Consider the following 16,455-nt stretch of genomic DNA (forward strand, 5'->3'; position numbering starts at 1 on the left):
CCCCCCCTCAACGTCGCCTTCCCACGGTGACCCCTGGATGCAGATGGACAACGCCAAGTCTATCTCCGTCGAAGGGCCCTGCACCTCTGTGGCATCTCCGAACTTTGTGGTCATATCCGTCTCCCCTGGTTTCCCTTGCGACATGTGGAGCCTCGCCTTGCCTTACATAGTACACGACAGCCTTCCCCGTGAGAATGAAACTCGGGGATCAACATATATAAGAACCAGCTCCCAAGTCAGACGGGGACTCATGCCCTGGTTCCTACCCTCTATTTCCCCCACAACACACACCCGCCACGCGATCTTGATACCGTCTCACAAAACCGCCAGTTCTCAACCCAAGACTACCCGCATATGTCGTTTCAGCCTTCCCTCCCCGCCACTACCATGGAGGTTCTTGGGGATTTTGTCGACTTCCCGTCGCCGCCGCCTTCAATGTATTACGTCTACGGTGAACAAGAGCCATACCTGTCCGAATCGTCGCAAAGTCCAAATAACTCGAGCGTGAGTTTCTTCCTTTTTCCATCATCTCACAGTCACCTCCTATGTTCCCTGAAAAAAATAAAATGGGGTTGAACTCTAACAATTCTATGCAGTACGACCGCGGGTCAGTGGGAGACAGCAGGTACCCGAGCCCTGGGCAAGATGAGAATGAGCCCGCAGAATCATCAGAGCAGCAAAAGCCAGCGGCAAAGCGGAAACGCGAGAACCGTTACAAAAACGCGCCCCCCGCGGTGTTGTCCGTATGTGCATGTCTTGGGCCGCAGGTGTATCAAACGCAAAAGCTGACTTTCTTCGATTCAGCGACGGAGAGCACAAAACCGCGCCTCGCAGCGGGCGTACCGGGAGCGCAAAGACCAGCGGATAAAGGATCTCGAACAGATGCTCAGCGACGCAAAGCAGCGAAACGACGTTCTGAGCCAAGCGTACGCCTCGCTCCACGCCGAATACCTCAACCTCAAGAGCACTCCGCTCGGCGACGCCAGCTATCCACCCCAGTTCGACAGCATACCGTACGGCAATGGCAGCGCTCATGGGACAACAATGCCGATGAATCCCAGTGGCGTGGACGGGATTGGGGGTGTCGACATGTTCGTCTACGGCGATCTGAGCACCACAAACTACACCCTTTAAGCGGCGAGGAAGGGACGGATTGGTTCGATGTCCTCCGATCTGGAGGAGCGGTCGGACACACTAAGGAGGCAATGCAATCCCCATCGCTCTGCCTTGGCATCCACTTTAGCAGCCGACACTGGGAGCAGTCAAGCTTTGCGTTGCGAGGATCCTAGAGATCTCACGAGGTGAAAGCAGATCCCAGACCCCGCGATGCTGCGGAGCCTCCGCGGGGCGGAGGGGGGCCGAGAACAAGAGCAAGTTTGGGTGGAGGGTCAGAACCACACGGAGATGGCCCGGAGGCCTCTGCTTACTTAAGAAATGCGGCCGGAAACCGGGGGCAAAGCTTCGTCAGCACGAACCCACTTCCAGGGTTTCCAATGGGACGAACAAGCGGGCGGGAGAAGCTTGTATTTGCAGGGGACTCACTCCCCGCAGTCACCTCAAACACACATTCATACCCTCACACACATACTTTCCTCACTGCACACTCTACTCAGACAAAAGAAGTGACACCACTTCATCAAAAAGGAACTGGCGCAAGAAACTGGCTTTAGACAGTGGGGAATGTTCCAATATCGGAAAGGGGGGGAAGGTTCATATGGGAACGGCCCAGGCCGCAAGTGGCGTTTTGATCAGGTATCGGGAGTATTCCCACTCTCCCCTTTTCACCTCTCTGGGTGGTTGGTCGGACTGGTTATTGTTTAATTTCTTTTATCAATCAATGTATGCTCTTCGGAGAGAGCTGGGTGGGAGTTTCGGTGGTAGGCTTCGGGCTAGGTCAGGACGGGGACGGCGCATCGAAGGTTATGACACCCACACACACGCAATACACGACACCAAATGTGTATTTGTGATGGGACGAACGGAGGAGAGGATTACTTTTTTGTTTTAGTTCTTGTTGTCTTTTTTTTTTGTGTTCACACAGCCACCCACTGGCTGGGACGGGATGGTCGGGGGATCATGGGATGGGATGGGTAGGGAATGCATTGGGGCTGTGTGTCCTTGGGAAGGGTGGGCTTTGGGGGACTACCGAGTTACTTCAACCAATTCTTTGTAATGTGAATTCATTACGACTGTGATTTGACATCTTCTTTCACCACTTTTCAGTCGAGTCTTTAAAGTCTTGCTCACGATCCACGAACTTACATGTTTCCCTTATTTCCGCCACGGACCTCTGATCACTCAGCCCCCAGTCCAGCCTTGCCCAGTCCTAAGCCGAGTCTTTGGAATCTTGGTGGCAATTTCTCTCCCTTTCTTTGTCAAACCGCCCGGGTTCTTCGGGTTCTATGTGTGGCTATGTCAAGGCAGCAAGCTACCTACATACATAACCGTGCTGTGCTACCGAGGTAAGTAGCTGCCAGCTAGCTACCCGGCTGACTACATACATACATCAACCCACCACCTTAGCGCGCATACAGCTTTACTACAACTTGTAACCTCCTACATACTACATGCAGGCCCTGCATGGACATACCCACTCCCCATTTCTCGCCGTGTAACTGGTCCATCCTACCTACCTACCTCTACCCATCGGGTTAGCAGATCGTGACCACGCCTGAGTTTGGACTGTACGCTGTGTGCTGGAGGCCAGTTGCTGGGGGGCAGTTGCTGACTGAGCACCGCCTACCTACCCTCACCCTTGTTGGAGGGTTAATTAGGCAGGCTTTGACTTTCGCAGGGGATGGGAAGGGGGTGGTCAGGGGGGGGGGGGGGGGGGGGGGGGGGGGGGCGGGAGGGGGGGAAGTGGGCTAATTAGGTTTGCGGGATTACCTAGCGGGACCACACTACACTAAGTACACTAGGGAGGCTCTGTGGAGGGTGTAGGGTTTCTTGGTTGGTTGGGTGTTTTCTAGGTGGGAGAGGGTAGAGGTTTTGTAGTGGGAGGGGTTTTGGGGGGGATAGATGGCTTTGATGGGTCTATAAATGGGCGGTGCGTGTTAGGGATGGGGAGATGCCGTACCTTGACAGCACATGTCTTTGCTTTCATGGGGTAAATAAAACGTTGAGTTTCCAAAAAGGAGCGTGAAGATAACGAAAAATGCACAGGAATCAAATGATTATCCGGCGTTTCGATGTCTCACTCCGTCAGAAAGTGTCAGCTCCCAAAAGCGAGTTGGCAAAACCCTTCACCGAGAGCTCGTCACTCTGCCTGCGAAGCCACATCCGAGTCCATTACTTTTCTTGTGTACGTCAGATGATGAAGATTCTTGAAACGTCCCCTAGAGCTACCACCCCCAGTCAAACGTGGCAGTTGATTGTCCTAATTGAGGCTTGGAGCATTACATTGAGTTTGGAATACCCCCGACTGTTGTCTGGAACAAAGGAACTTGGATAGGGAAATGTCCCCACGGTTGAACATACCACTGCTCAACCATGTTACAAGCATATAACGAGTCGCTGTCTGTCCCCTTTCTTAAAAATATCATCAGCGTGTACGTCCAGGCTTGCTCCAGGAGAAACCCCAACACAACAACAACGTCAATAACCGCACATTCAAACCACTCGTCGCCCAGAAAAGAAACAACAATATTGCACATTTCTAACACACAATATTATAGTGCCGTGCTAGCATCGTGATCAAATAGATGTATGCTAATTCATCAATAATATTGCATGAAGTAACTCAGCGGGGTTAGAGCCGCTTCCAAAACTATGCCACCCATCCCACCGTATGTTGATATGCAATCTAAGTGATAATAACCCGAGATAAAAAAGCCTGTGTGATGCTTGTCATGAAGTTGATACCCGTGCACTTGTCGTGTATGAGAATGTCAAAGCCCAAACGGAAAGAAAAGAAAAGAATTGAGACCGGACGGAAAGAAAAAAGACAGCAGGCCCCCATAGAGAAGACAAGAAGGCGATGCTACATGCATGTGTGTTGTTATCGAATCGATGGTCTTCGGCGATGAGCTGAGGTCGCCCATGGGCTTGTACCAGCCCTAGTCCAGACATCGTAGCTCCCCCGTGCAGTTGACAAAGTATCGCGATCGACGCGTCGTAGTAAAGAACCTTATTATGCGTGTTGTACCGAACATCAAAACTAAATCCATCATCAGCGATCATCCCCAAGCCCAGGCTAACAAGTCAACAACACCAATAAAGATCTTCTTACTAGTAAACATCAACACCATACAACTAACTTCCAACGATAAACCACCACCAACTACGAGCTGGCATCCACAGCGGGAACCAACCTCGAAGTCGGGCGCGGCCAATCCGGCGAAGCCGCAAGAGCCCCAACACCACCCCCCCTCAAAGACGAGACCACAACAGCAGTCTTCTTTTGGCAAACCGCTCGGCGCATCTGGATAACTTCCACTTCCCTGGGTGCGGTGCTATCGGAGAAAACTCGGCTTGTCGGAGCGGCTCGGCCGAGGAGCGAAGGGCCGGTGGGTGATGAAGAGAGCATGGTTGCGTCGTGGGAGAGGTCGAGTCCAATGGGAATCAGTGGAGTGGCGGTGTTGATACTACTTCTGTGACCGAAGAATGGGTACAGAAATGGAATGGAAATGCGGGATGAACGGGTGAATACTTCCTAGGGTGTGGGTGAGTCAAAGGTCGAGTGGTAGGGCTGAACGAGATGTGCAGCGAGCCCGCCGCAGACAACGGTACTCGACCCCCTTTTCTATCACCGAGTCTCCCGTCCTTCATCATCTGCTCACAAGGCCCGCGGCGGGATTGTCGATGCATCGACCTTTTGCCCAGTCGATCATGGCGTGGACATGTCTGAGATGCCTGGTTGCTGATTCAGCCGTCTCACTCGCTTCTCCTCCCCTCCACTCGGAGACCGCAATGTGTCGTTATACATAGTAAGGCTGACGAGGAAAAGGTATTTGGGTAAGCTGCATAGGGAACCGTGCAGATGCGCTGCTGCAGGAATCGAAATCACCAGTCGTGAGAGGATAGCTCTTTGGAAAATGCCGTGACGTCGGCTTCAACACGGCTTGGCTTCGGTCAGGTGAAGCCAGTTAATTGGATCTGTGTGTTTGTGGCACTTTGGGCTGCTGCATGTCAGAAAAGGCAGCGTCATGACTTACTGAAGAGTGGGGCGCAAACAAGACCGGTCTCCCGCTAAGCTACGAAGCCGGTCATGCCCCACGGGCCGTCCGATCTCGTGCCCCGTGTCCCGTGCGCTCCGGGCTCGTCGTCGTCGGCTTCTCCATAATAACCCGGACCCCCGAACCCGGATTGTGTGCCGCAGATCAGCAAGGACTCTACCGCAGGGGCGGATGCCAAGACGTCGTATCCAAACCGGAGGGGGCGCGAATGCCGAGCTCGGTTCCGTGGACGAAAACGGCAAGCTGGATGAATGGGTCTCGGTGCGAGGGATGCCAGTGATAGGCTAGTGGATAAACGGCTCCATTTACCCTAACAATTCATTCCCCCCAAAACTCCTCTTTCGCAATCTGGGCGCCGTCTTTCCTCGTGGTGGGAGGATCCTCGCCCGGGTTCCGAGACCCATTCGAGGATTTTGGGGAAGAATGCCGCGCAGATTCCGGCAGAACCGAGTCACACCTTTGACGGACCCCGAGGGGCAGAAAGGCCAGGTTTCTTCGTGGGTAGTTAATGGATCCTTTCCTCCTTTTTTGTAGCCATTGTACGTCTGTTGGTCAATTGACGGGTTTGAGATTCCCACTTCGATGCCCACGCTCGCTTTTCATCGGCCCGTGCCACGCCCAGCGCAACTTCTTCGAGCGGCCGCCGCCCCCAACCTGCGTGTGACTGCGACACGGGCTCTCGCTGCGCTGTGAACCGGCTCACCGAGAACGAAGGCGAGCCGCCCCGACGATTCGACCTAACTGCGCCTTCGTCGCGGCCGCCAGGCTTGCGCCGGCGCGAGCTTTGCCCTTAACTCAATGATGGGATTCAGCAGCGTGCTTGGGCAGCTCCTGGCGACCTTGATTTTCTGCGCTGTCCGGGCTACGGCGACGGCAGCTTTCACCAACTCCTTCGCAGATGTCACGAGCGGGTCTAGTGTGTCGTTGACGTGGGATTCCGTGCCATCACAGTACTACCCACTATGCATTACGGCACAGGTTATTGACAAGACCGGCGATGGGTTCAGCGCGAATGCCTATCGTGCTAACATTACGAGTAGGTCACGTCTCTTTTGCCCATGGTGTTTGTTCTTTGCGCAGCAGCGCTGAGTGGGCCTCAACATCCTCGTCGTGTAAATCGGCCTCCGTAACGAACCCGGCCGCATCTGGACGGGAGCATCGCAAAGACTTTGGCTAATAGAACGTAGCGGGCGCAAGCGGGACCTCGTATTCGTGGTCAGGCATACCGTTTCCGCTCCGCTTGATACCCGGCGGGTTGTATCAGCTCGAGCTCCGGCCCATCTCCCCAGTCGCCGGCGAAGTGCCAGTGCTGGCCAAATCGCCGTTCTTTGGAATCAGTGACCCGGGGAATGAGGCGCAGCCGGATGGACCGGCAGAAGTACGTACACCCCCCGAGGCAAATTGGCTCTGGCTTGGGGTTTTCTAGCTGACACCTCGTGTTTCCCCAGTCAACACCAACAACCCCGGACGACAAGAGCGGCGGTGGTGGCAGGAGTGACGACTCGTCAGGAATCAGCAAGCCCGTCGCTATCGGAGTCGGCGTAGCCATCGGGGTACCCTCGATCGCGGGAACGTTATTCATTGTGTGGTATCTGCGAAAGCGGCACCGCAAGGCAGCCGCAGAAAAGCGGCGGCTCAAGAGGAGCGATTTTGTTATCAGTTAAATGGTAGAGGGAATTCATACATACCTAGTGAAATACTTTGGCGTTTCGATGAGTGGGTTTGAAGAGGTGCCGCGCCGTTTACGTCGACTGGGCCGCATGCTGGGCCAGGCTAAAGAGTTGCATCTGCAGAAGCCGAGTGCGTTGTGCAATGTTTGTGCGCAATTTGTGGAGGTGCGAGCCCTGGGGAAGTTGGACGAAGAAGGGGACGGGGGAGGAGGAAACAAAAGGTGGGGACTTGAAGGAAGGGGTGACCGAAAGCGAGCTGGAGAGGGGGAAGGTGCTTCTCACCAGCGTTTGCTGTCGCTCTGGAAGGAACATTCTATACTTTGTTTTCCGTGCCTGCCCCTTGCTGAACCGAAGCGGGGTTTTGTTTTCTCACTTGAACTCTCGCCACCTTCCAGCGCAATAGAAAGCAACTAAATCGGCGTTGACGATGTTGGGTGCTTGGTGGTTTGTTTCCTGGTCCCGGTCCTGGGTTGAGGGATCGACGCGCCCTGTATATTTTAAGAACTCCCGCAATGTTATCTCCGATTTGTTTTCAACAATCGCTCGAAAAGCGGCGATCTTTTCAAAAAAGGAACCCCTCACCACACACAAGTCCTCCAGGCCCAAGTTAGCGACCGGGCAGAAACACGGACGGTTGTTCCCGTTGATTCCATCCCGCCGCCCACCAGTCGTCCGCATCTGTGCCGCACAACCCGAGCCAACCCAGGGAGAGAAACACGAAACAAACAGCATGCCATTCAGGCACGCCAGGCACAGTTCGAACCCGAGCAAATGAGAATTCGAGACTGTCGCCCGTTCGGACGAGGACCCCACAAATTCCCCGTGACGCCGTTGGTCTGTCGCCGTTCCTGCATCTGGACTCCGGATGGCAAACGCGGCCCACATCCCAATCCGACGTTCTCGGCCTTTTCGGATGGGAACGGGCGCTCACCAGCCAGTCATTCAGCTTGCGCTTGCCCCCATCGCCAAAAGGCCCGCGAGATCCAACGGTCGCTGTCCACCCTGCAGGCTTCTGATACAAGAGCCCTGCAACCCTCAGGGGCAATACTCGCCAAGAGCTCAAATGTTTGGCCGAACACGACATCAAAAGTCTTTTCTCAGGCACGGTACAACTTTCAAGGAAAACGAAGAGAAGAAGAACTGGAGATATTTTGCTTGAGGCAATGGAACTCAAGTCATATCGCTTGACGGCGTGTGGATCAATATTGGGCTGACACTCGTTCCATGCCGCCGTGAAGCTGCCCGTTCCTGCATCTTGTGGGCCAATGAGAGAGTGCTGGGCCGCCCGACCCCGATTTTCAAGCGCCCTCGAGCCGCATGACGAAGCGGCGCCAAGGGTCAAGACGGACCTGGAGGCCTGGAGTTCTGGACTTCGTGGGCGCTGGCGATGCGCCCGGAAAGTGGGAAACCCTGGACAGGGGCCCGATTATTGGTTCCCAATCTGGTATTGGGGTCCCTTTCGGCAAGAGAACTCACCACCAGAACGGCAAACCTTCCCAGCAACCCCGATTGAGAGAAACAATGGGGCCCACGAAGCTGGCGGTTGCTCCGGATGAAGCCCCCCTTCTCCGTCCGAAACTGGGCCCATTCCTTTGTTACTGCTTGCAGCCATGTGTGAGTTGTATCGTGTAAAAGGAACCCCATTGACATGACTGGCTGGGGCTTTCCCCTTTCTCTCCTTCCAACTTGATGCTTCCATAGCCAAGCCAACCAACACACTGTACCTCCAGCGAGAGCATCGCTATTTTTGCTCGTCCTCTGACGTATCGCACGTCGATCACTCGTTGAAACAAACATATCAACTTCATTGCTCTCCTTCCCCCCTTTTGTTTCACAGGTATCACACAGTATTTACTTCCGTACCTTTCTCATGGCTCCCTCAGTTCTCCGCCTGGGCACTGCCGCCCTGGCCTATGCCACAACGACCTTTGCGCTTGAGACCTATCAGCTCAAGGAGTCTTACAACCCGTCCAACTTCTTCGACAAATTTAACTTCTTCAGCTCCCCCGACCCTAACCAGGGCTTCGTCAAGTACCGGAACAAGCAGGACGCGACCAGCCTCAAGCTCATCGAGAGCAGCCGCGAGGATGTGACCATCCGGGTCGACTCGACCAGCACCGACTCGGACGGCCGCAGCAGTGTCCGGTTGGAGAGTGCCAACACTTATAATGGCGGCTTGTTCATCGCCGATTTTGCCCACCTGCCGAAGCAAGCATGCGGTGCGTGGCCTGCGTTCTGGCTGTCCGGTCCTTCGTGGCCGCTGGACGGCGAGGTGGATATTTATGAGGGCTGGAACTTGAATAGCCGGAACAAGATCGTTCTCCACACCGACGACCCGGCTCTTGTTGGCTCTTGCACCATCACCGAGGGCGACTTTTCGGGCAGCATGGTTTGGAACAACTGCTGGAACCATGCGCCGGGTCAACCGGGCAACACGGGCTGTACGGTAGAGGAGGCGGACGGGTCGTTTGGTAACGCTGCTGGCGGTGTCTGTAAGTTATATTTCCCGAGACCGAGGTCGCCGTGTCGTGAAGAGTTTGCAGCTAACATGAATAGACGCGACCGAGTGGGCCGACGACGGCATCAGGGTGTGGTCGTGGGCCCCCAGCGGGGTGCCCGCCGACGTAGCGAGCGGCAAACCTGACCCGAGCAAATGGGGTCCTCCCAAGTTCTCAGCCGGTGGCAACGGTTGTGACGTGAAGCGAGCCTTTAACAACATGCGCCTGATTCTGAACATCAACCTGTGCGGCGACGCGGCGGGCGGGCTCTGGGGCGAAACTTGCGAGAAGCAGACCAAGGTGGACGAGTGCTATAAGTATGTGCAGTGGAACCCGTCAGCATACGCGCAGACGTACTGGCAGATCCGTGGCATCGATGTGTACCAGCTGGAGGCCGGTACACCGCCCACTTCCACCAAGGCGACCAGCACGAAGGCGACGAGCACCAAGGCCTCGACCACCAAGGTAACGACCACCAAGGCTTCCACTACCAAGGCTTCCACCACCAAGGCCTCCACCACCAAGGCCTCCACCACCAAAGTGACGACTACCAAGGCCTCCACGACAAGCACCAAGACCCACGCTCCTAGCAGCTCAACCAAGGCCTCGGTCACTTCGATCCAGAAGCCTTCGACCACCAAGCACAGCGTGACCTCGGCGTCGACCGCCACCGAGACCGAGAGTGAGTGCTCGGATGACGCTCCCTCCACTACTGAATTCCCCGGCACCACCAAGACCGCGGCCACGACCACGGCCACCGAAACGGATACCGAGTCGGAGTGCAGCGACGAGCCCACTGAGACTGCCACTGGTACTGCTCCCGAGACCACCCACTCGCCCCCCGTGGTTACCCTCACCACCACGGCTTCGCAGTCCTGGACCGTTTCGACGGTGTACACCACCAGCACCTACACCGTCACATCGTGCGCGCCATCAGTGACTTCCTGCCCCGGCCATGTCGTGACCAAGACCATTGCCGTCTCGACGACCATTTGCCCCGTGACCGCGACCGAGACCGGCTCTGGGCCCGAGCCTACCGGCGGCAATGGTGGCGACAACGGTGGTGACAACGGCGGTGACAACGGCGGTGACAACGGCGGTGACAACGGCGGTGACGAAGACACCACCACCACGGTGCACTCTTCCACGACCATCTCGCTGACCACTACCGTCGTCATCCCGCGCCCGAGCGATCAGCCCTCTGAGAGCAGCGAAAACCCTAGCTTCATCCCCAGCTACACCACCAGTTACGCTCCGAGCTTCATCACCAGCAGCGATGTGGCAGAGCCGACGGGTGATAACGGCGCTGTGCCGCCACCTGTAGAGATCGTCACGACGACCGGGACGGGGACCAAAACTGGCGTGAGTGGGCCGGTGGTTACGGCGGGTGCGGCCAAGGCCGTCGGGGGCCTAGCGATGGTGGCTGGAGGGTTGGTGTGCGCGTTGATGCTTTAATACCCTTTTACGGGTAGACTTGATGCGCTGATTTATGTACCTGTATAAAATCATTTTCTGCTTCTTTGGGGGAGACTTTTTCTAATGGTGTTGTTTGGGGATATAGACGGTGGTGAGGTTTTTTGGTATAATTTCGCGAGATTTAGCTTTGGATTATCAAACTTTGACTCTAAACCCCTTGTGAAACGAAAAGTTGTGATTTGACAGGTTTTTGATCCCCATGGTGTTGTCGCTTGTCTTGCTGACCTTACCCTGGAGCAATGCTTTCGCGCCAGGGTTAGGGTTTGTCTTTGTTGGTGATGACCTCCTGGATGGTTTGTCGCTCGCCAGACGACGGAAAAGTGAGGATCTTCCTGTTGACTGGCCCAGGTAAGCCCAAGGAGAAGGTTCTAATAAGAATCAACCCTCTGGTTCTTGAGTTGTCGTTGCAACAAGGTTGTCGACAGCATGTCGATCGTGATTTCAGATCTCGGAACACAGCGCAATCTTGCCGCTGTGCAGCACATGCAGGGGTCCGCCAGCGGGTACCAGCAGGCACAAGCCCTGACATCAGCCATGCCGAACAGGCCGGGCCCCGCTGTGAGAGCTCCGAAAGCCCCACCCGCAGCCGAGCTTCCCCAAACACCAACGTCACTACGTAACTAACTTCAAACACCGAAATCGTGTTCTTCTGCGCTTGCGAGGAGAGACTGAAGGCGGCCACGCAACGCAAAGGACCTAACTAGGATTCATTCTCGCCCGAGTCACGACCACCGCCATGCTGGGCGCCCCGCGCGTGCGAGCCCTCGTCGCGCAGGGGTCGGCTGTGCTGCGACGACCACTACCCGCATCATCTCCCTCGTACCAAATCCGAAGCGTACGGCATGGGATATCGCGAGGGATAGCAGTCGATAGCAAACCTTCGGTACGATTACGATTGCGGGCCGCTCCGCCGTCACTCACGAAACCGATCGCGACGGTAAAATCGGGGCCGTTCCTTCGCAGTGCCTTGCCTCGTAACGGGCTATCACGTCATGTGCTGGAACAGCGCAGATTCAACAACTACTACCCCGGCCGCGGTCCCGAGAAGCCGCGGATGGGTGAACCCCAACAGCGCTCGGATGATTGGTTGAATCCCAAGCCGTTAATCGGTACGTTTGCCTCTATAATCATGATCTAAAAGACAAAAAAGGAAGAAAGAAAAAAGAAGAAACCCCCTAACCTCTCACCTCCCAGAATGGCGCGGCATCCGCACCTTCCACAACAAGACCTTCTACCTCTTCGTAGCCGTAACCCTCGGCAGCGGGGCGATCTACTACTTCGCGCATCTCGAAACGGTGCCCGTGTCCGGGCGCACACGGTTCAACGCCTATGGCCCCGAGCGGTTGCGCGAGGCGGGCGAGATGGAGTTCAAGCGGGTGATGTGGGAGCTGGAGAAGAAAGGCGTGCAGATACTGCCGGACTGGGACCTGCGGACGGTGCGGGTGCGTCGGGTTATGGCACGGTTGATTCCGTTTAGTGGGATGCAGGATGAGGATTGGTGGGCTATTTTTCTCTTCTTTTACCTGTTTTGTTCTTTTTCGAGAGGGTTAGAAACTGACAGGTTGGCTGGCGGTACAGGGAAGTCTTCGTGGTCAACGACCCACGCATGGCCAACGCGTTCGTCATCCCGGGCGGCAAAGTTTTCGTCTTCAGCGGCATCCTAAACCTCGCAAGGAACGACAGCGGCCTAGCGACCGTACTCAGCCACGAGATTGCGCACAACCTAGCCGGCCACCACGGTGAGCGACTGAGCCAGGACTTTGGCACCAACATTGTCACGTACGCGCTCATCGTGCTCGGCGGGGCTTTCGGTCTGTCCCCGCTACTGATCCAGCTGTTTGGCTCGAAGGTGTTGGATCTCTCGTTTGGCTTGCCGATGAGCCGGCTGCAGGAGAGTGAGGCGGATTATATTGGGTTGATGATGATGGCTGAGGCGTGTTATGATCCGCATGAGGCGGCTGGGTTTTGGCAGATGATGGAGCGCGCGGAACGGGCGAAGGGGGGCGGGGAGGTGCCGGAGTGGATGAGTACTCACCCTGCGGTGAGTTACTTTTCTTTGTGTGGTCTGACTTCTCGCATGGGCTGGGTGCTGACGGCTGTTGTTGCAGAACGCGAACAGGATCCAAAAGATGCAGGAGTGGCTACCGCAGGCCCTGGAAAAGCGGTCGCAAAGTGACTGCAGCTCGACGACGGCGTTTGCGGACTTGTTCCGGCATGCGCTGCGGACCGGGCAGATCTTGGTGTTTTGAGTCATTTTCCGGGCGTTACGGTTTAGGGGTTTGTGATTTGCACTAATTTAAGCGTTGGAGTTGTGGTAGGTAGATCTGGCGTGTATTCTAGGCAATTTGGTGGTGATGATTTAATCGTTGAGGATATCCCCGATCAACCCTAGCTATTTAACTCTGGGAATAAAACTCATGAAATCAGGCATCTAGCTCCGAGTACACAGCGAACGATCATAGCGTACGAAACGATTATAGCCTACGAAAACGATCAAAGCCTGGCTTGTCCTGGACGCCGTTTCGAGTAACCAGATCGCAACACAGCAAACAAAAACAAGACAAAACAAAACAAAACAAATCACTGCATCACCCCCTTAACCAATTATCACCTCCTCCCCAACAACACCACCCATCTTCTCCCCATCCCCCTTCTTCTCCCCATCCCCCTTCTTCTCCCCATCCCCCTTCCTCTCCCCACTCCCACCAAACAACCCCCGCCACCACGCAAACCTCCCCCGTCCCCCCTCCCCTCCCCTCTTCCTCATCTTCTTCTCCTTCCTACCACCACCACCCTTAGACGCGGACGAGATCAACCCACCGCCACCACCGCCACCGCCGCTGCGACTATCGCCGGCGGCTACACGGATCTGCTCACGGATCATCTCACGGCGTTCGTGCTCGCGCTTCTCGCGGGCTGCGCGGCGTACGGCGAGGATTTGGTGGCTGATGGTTTCGAAGAGGAGGGTTATGTTGGTGTTGGTTTTGGAGGAGATGTGTAGGTGGGGGATGCCGGTTTGGTTCTTGTCGCTTGTGGTGGCTGATTCGGTGGTGCTTGGTTTGTTGGGGTTGTTGGAGTTGGAGTTGTCGGGTAGGCCGGGGGTGTGAAGGGTTGATGCCGCGAGGATGCCTTGGGCTGGGGAGACGGGCGTTAGGTCGGGTTCGATGTACTCTTCTTCTTGTTGTTTTTTCCGCTGGTTCTGAGGTTGGTCGGTGTCATCATCACGACGGTACGGCCCATCACACTTGGTCCCGACCAAGATGATGGGGTATACCCTGCCCTTGTCGGCGTACCCGACCGTTCCAACCGCTGTTGGCGATCTCATACTCTCTTCGTCGCCATCCCCGCCCGTATCAGTCTCTCCCTTCTTTTTACCCTTCTTGTTCTTTTTCTTCTTTCTGCCAGCCAGACCCCGCCTCCCTTTCTTGCCTGCTTTACCCGACGGGGACCCGTCGTTGGAGGTCTGCCCCTGCCCTGGCGCGGGAGCAAAGTGCTCGCGCATAAACTCGGCCAGGCCCGTCGCGAGACGCAGTGAAGCCTCGTCGCGGACGGAGTAGAGGAGCACCGCGGCTTCGGTGATGGAGAGGGCTTGGGCGAGCATGGGGTTGGATAGGAGATGGTGGGAGGGCATTTCTAGCGCGTCGATGATGTAGGTTTCCTTTCGGGTCTGCGTTGGTTGGGGGGAGCTCGGCTTGAGGTTGTTGATGGAATTGTGGCGGCCGTTGAGGCCGAGGTTGGGTTGGGTTTTGGAGGCTGGTGTTATGCCTGTGTTCTTAGGCCACTGAAGATGGGCAGAGGTAGATGAGGGCGGAAGGGCCGTCGTCGTCGTTGTAAACTTAGCCACGGGCACGTCGAGGCTGATGGGGTGTCGACAGCCACGTTCATAGAACGGGTCCGGCGGCTGTGACTCGCCGTGAAAGACGCCCTGGCCAAACTGGTGTTGTTTTTCTTCGTCAGTCTCACAATCCCCGTTCATGGATCACGCTTGAAAACAGGAGAAAGCGAGAACACTCACCCTCGTCAGTACCGCGGTCTTGCCGGTTCCCTTTCCGCCGATAACTAGCACGCGGAATTCTCCAGCCGGCTTCTGTTCTTCGAGGCGTCGGCGTTCTTCCTCATGCCGTCGTCTCCGCTCATCTTCAGACGGACCCGTAGTTTCTTGCCAGCGGAAAATCGCCTGAAGATACTTGGCCTCCTCGGCGGACCAGACGAGTGAGTTGACCATGGCGGGCATGTATCACATCGCACGCGCGTTCGCGCAGTTCCGCTTTTATCGTGACTTTTCTTTTTCGTGTGGTGGGTGATTGAGAAAGTCGCTTTGTTATGGTTCTCACGAAAAAACGAATCGCCCTGAGCGAGCCCGGTGATTCGGAACGAGACCAAGTGCAAAATTTCAAAATGCCCTTCTTCGTGTGCGAGGAAAGAACAGCATTTGCGCCATTCTACAAACTGCTCAAATCACAAAACACATGGCAGGACCCAAAAGTTAAGATGGAACAAGACAAAGCCAGCAAGAAACCAGCAAACATTAACCACATTTACATTGAAACTCCCACGCACACCTCCCTTGATAGCGAGGGAACGACCGCAGCGGGCCGCATTCTGGCAAATATCAACCTCCGACACAACGCTGTTGTCATATCTGAGTCCTGACATTGGGTCGGGAGAGAAGAGCATGAGATTCGGGTGCTATTCCGAAAGCGGGTACTCGGAAAGGCCAGGAGAATGACACAATAGAGCACAAGAACCAGGAAATCCAAGGAATTAGGTCAGTCCGTTCCTAGAGAAAATCCCTTGAAAGGGGTCCTGAGAAGCGCGAAGGAGTGTATCTACAGGTACATACAAGCAAGATGACGGCGATTCCGATCTTCTATTATATGATCGCCAGGAGAGGCTCGCTAGCACGGCAACCGGTTGAGTAGGCTAATATCATCTGCGACTGGGAGGGTGTGGAAGAATTGTATTATGTAGTGTATGGGGTATAGGAAACAGGATATTAAAGGGGTTTGAGACCCCGCTACAATACACGTGTAGAATATTTGCATCAACCGCGATATGGAAATCTCCAAATTCGTCACCAGCCGCAAGTCACAACCCCAAATTGGCAAACAATGTCCACTCCACCTAGTTATTTACACTACACGCCACAACAACACACGTTTTTCCCCGTCCCTGATCCGGGTACGCGTTCTCAACTGAGGGCGGCGCAGCACACCAGACATCCGGTTTGATAATTATCCCTTGCTCCCTCCCCGAAGGCCCCGACGGACCTCCCCGTAAATCCGGGAGAAATGACTGGCTGTTTCGTATCGTCGATCTGGTGACGCCGCTATCATGCTCGGTGGTGGCACAGTGCCGCATGCAGCATTGGGGACTTCCAGCCTGAGAGCGCAGGGGTGCGGCGGGAAGCGGGGTGGTTTTGGGTCTGCTTCTAGATTTCTGGGTTTTGGGTTTTGATTGGGATTTTGGATTTACCAAATCTGGGTATTTTGGTCTTGAGAGGGTGTCGTGATGCAGAGCGAATGGTATTCTCCATTTGTACCTAAAATGGAAAAAATAATAAGGGTTCGGTCCAGAGATGCACTTTCGACGATATTGCAACTTGTCTGCTGCAGCTCGTCTCTTTGCAAAGGGCAC

The 16,455-nt window shown here is 55.3% G+C and overlaps 5 protein-coding genes across 5 annotated transcripts; 4 read left to right on the plus strand and 1 right to left on the minus strand.

Annotated features, from left to right (window-relative positions):
* Window positions 1-387: 387 nt before the first annotated feature.
* Window positions 388-1,134, plus strand: C8A04DRAFT_36840 (uncharacterized protein; the record flags this gene model as incomplete). Its single annotated transcript, XM_062783671.1, has 4 exons — window positions 388-504; window positions 537-595; window positions 626-743; window positions 805-1,134. The coding sequence occupies 4 exons, from the start codon at window positions 388-390 to the stop codon at window positions 1,132-1,134; spliced, it is 624 nt and encodes a 207-aa protein (XP_062637562.1).
* A 4,841-nt stretch (window positions 1,135-5,975) lies between these two features.
* Window positions 5,976-6,838, plus strand: C8A04DRAFT_36841 (uncharacterized protein; the record flags this gene model as incomplete). The annotated part of the gene is made up of 3 exons (XM_062783672.1): window positions 5,976-6,210; window positions 6,362-6,552; window positions 6,650-6,838. The coding sequence occupies 3 exons, from the start codon at window positions 5,976-5,978 to the stop codon at window positions 6,836-6,838; spliced, it is 615 nt and encodes a 204-aa protein (XP_062637563.1).
* A 1,876-nt stretch (window positions 6,839-8,714) lies between these two features.
* Window positions 8,715-10,797, plus strand: C8A04DRAFT_28096 (glycoside hydrolase; the record flags this gene model as incomplete). The annotated part of the gene is made up of 2 exons (XM_062780518.1): window positions 8,715-9,336; window positions 9,401-10,797. The coding sequence occupies 2 exons, from the start codon at window positions 8,715-8,717 to the stop codon at window positions 10,795-10,797; spliced, it is 2,019 nt and encodes a 672-aa protein (XP_062637564.1).
* A 757-nt stretch (window positions 10,798-11,554) lies between these two features.
* C8A04DRAFT_11713 (mitochondrial metalloendopeptidase OMA1) lies at window positions 11,555-13,067 on the plus strand (the record flags this gene model as incomplete). Its single annotated transcript, XM_062777072.1, has 4 exons — window positions 11,555-11,927; window positions 12,013-12,316; window positions 12,397-12,859; window positions 12,927-13,067. 4 exons carry the CDS (start codon window positions 11,555-11,557, stop codon window positions 13,065-13,067), a joined length of 1,281 nt encoding a protein of 426 aa, XP_062637565.1.
* A 347-nt stretch (window positions 13,068-13,414) lies between these two features.
* Window positions 13,415-15,043, minus strand: C8A04DRAFT_28098 (uncharacterized protein; the record flags this gene model as incomplete). The annotated part of the gene is made up of 2 exons (XM_062780519.1): window positions 13,415-14,752; window positions 14,834-15,043. The coding sequence occupies 2 exons, from the start codon at window positions 15,041-15,043 to the stop codon at window positions 13,415-13,417; spliced, it is 1,548 nt and encodes a 515-aa protein (XP_062637566.1).
* Window positions 15,044-16,455: the final 1,412 nt, after the last annotated feature.

This window comes from Dichotomopilus funicola (genome assembly GCF_033296635.1).
Source record: "Dichotomopilus funicola strain CBS 141.50 unplaced genomic scaffold C8A04scaffold_26, whole genome shotgun sequence".
Classification (NCBI taxonomy): Eukaryota; Fungi; Ascomycota; class Sordariomycetes; order Sordariales; family Chaetomiaceae; genus Dichotomopilus; species Dichotomopilus funicola.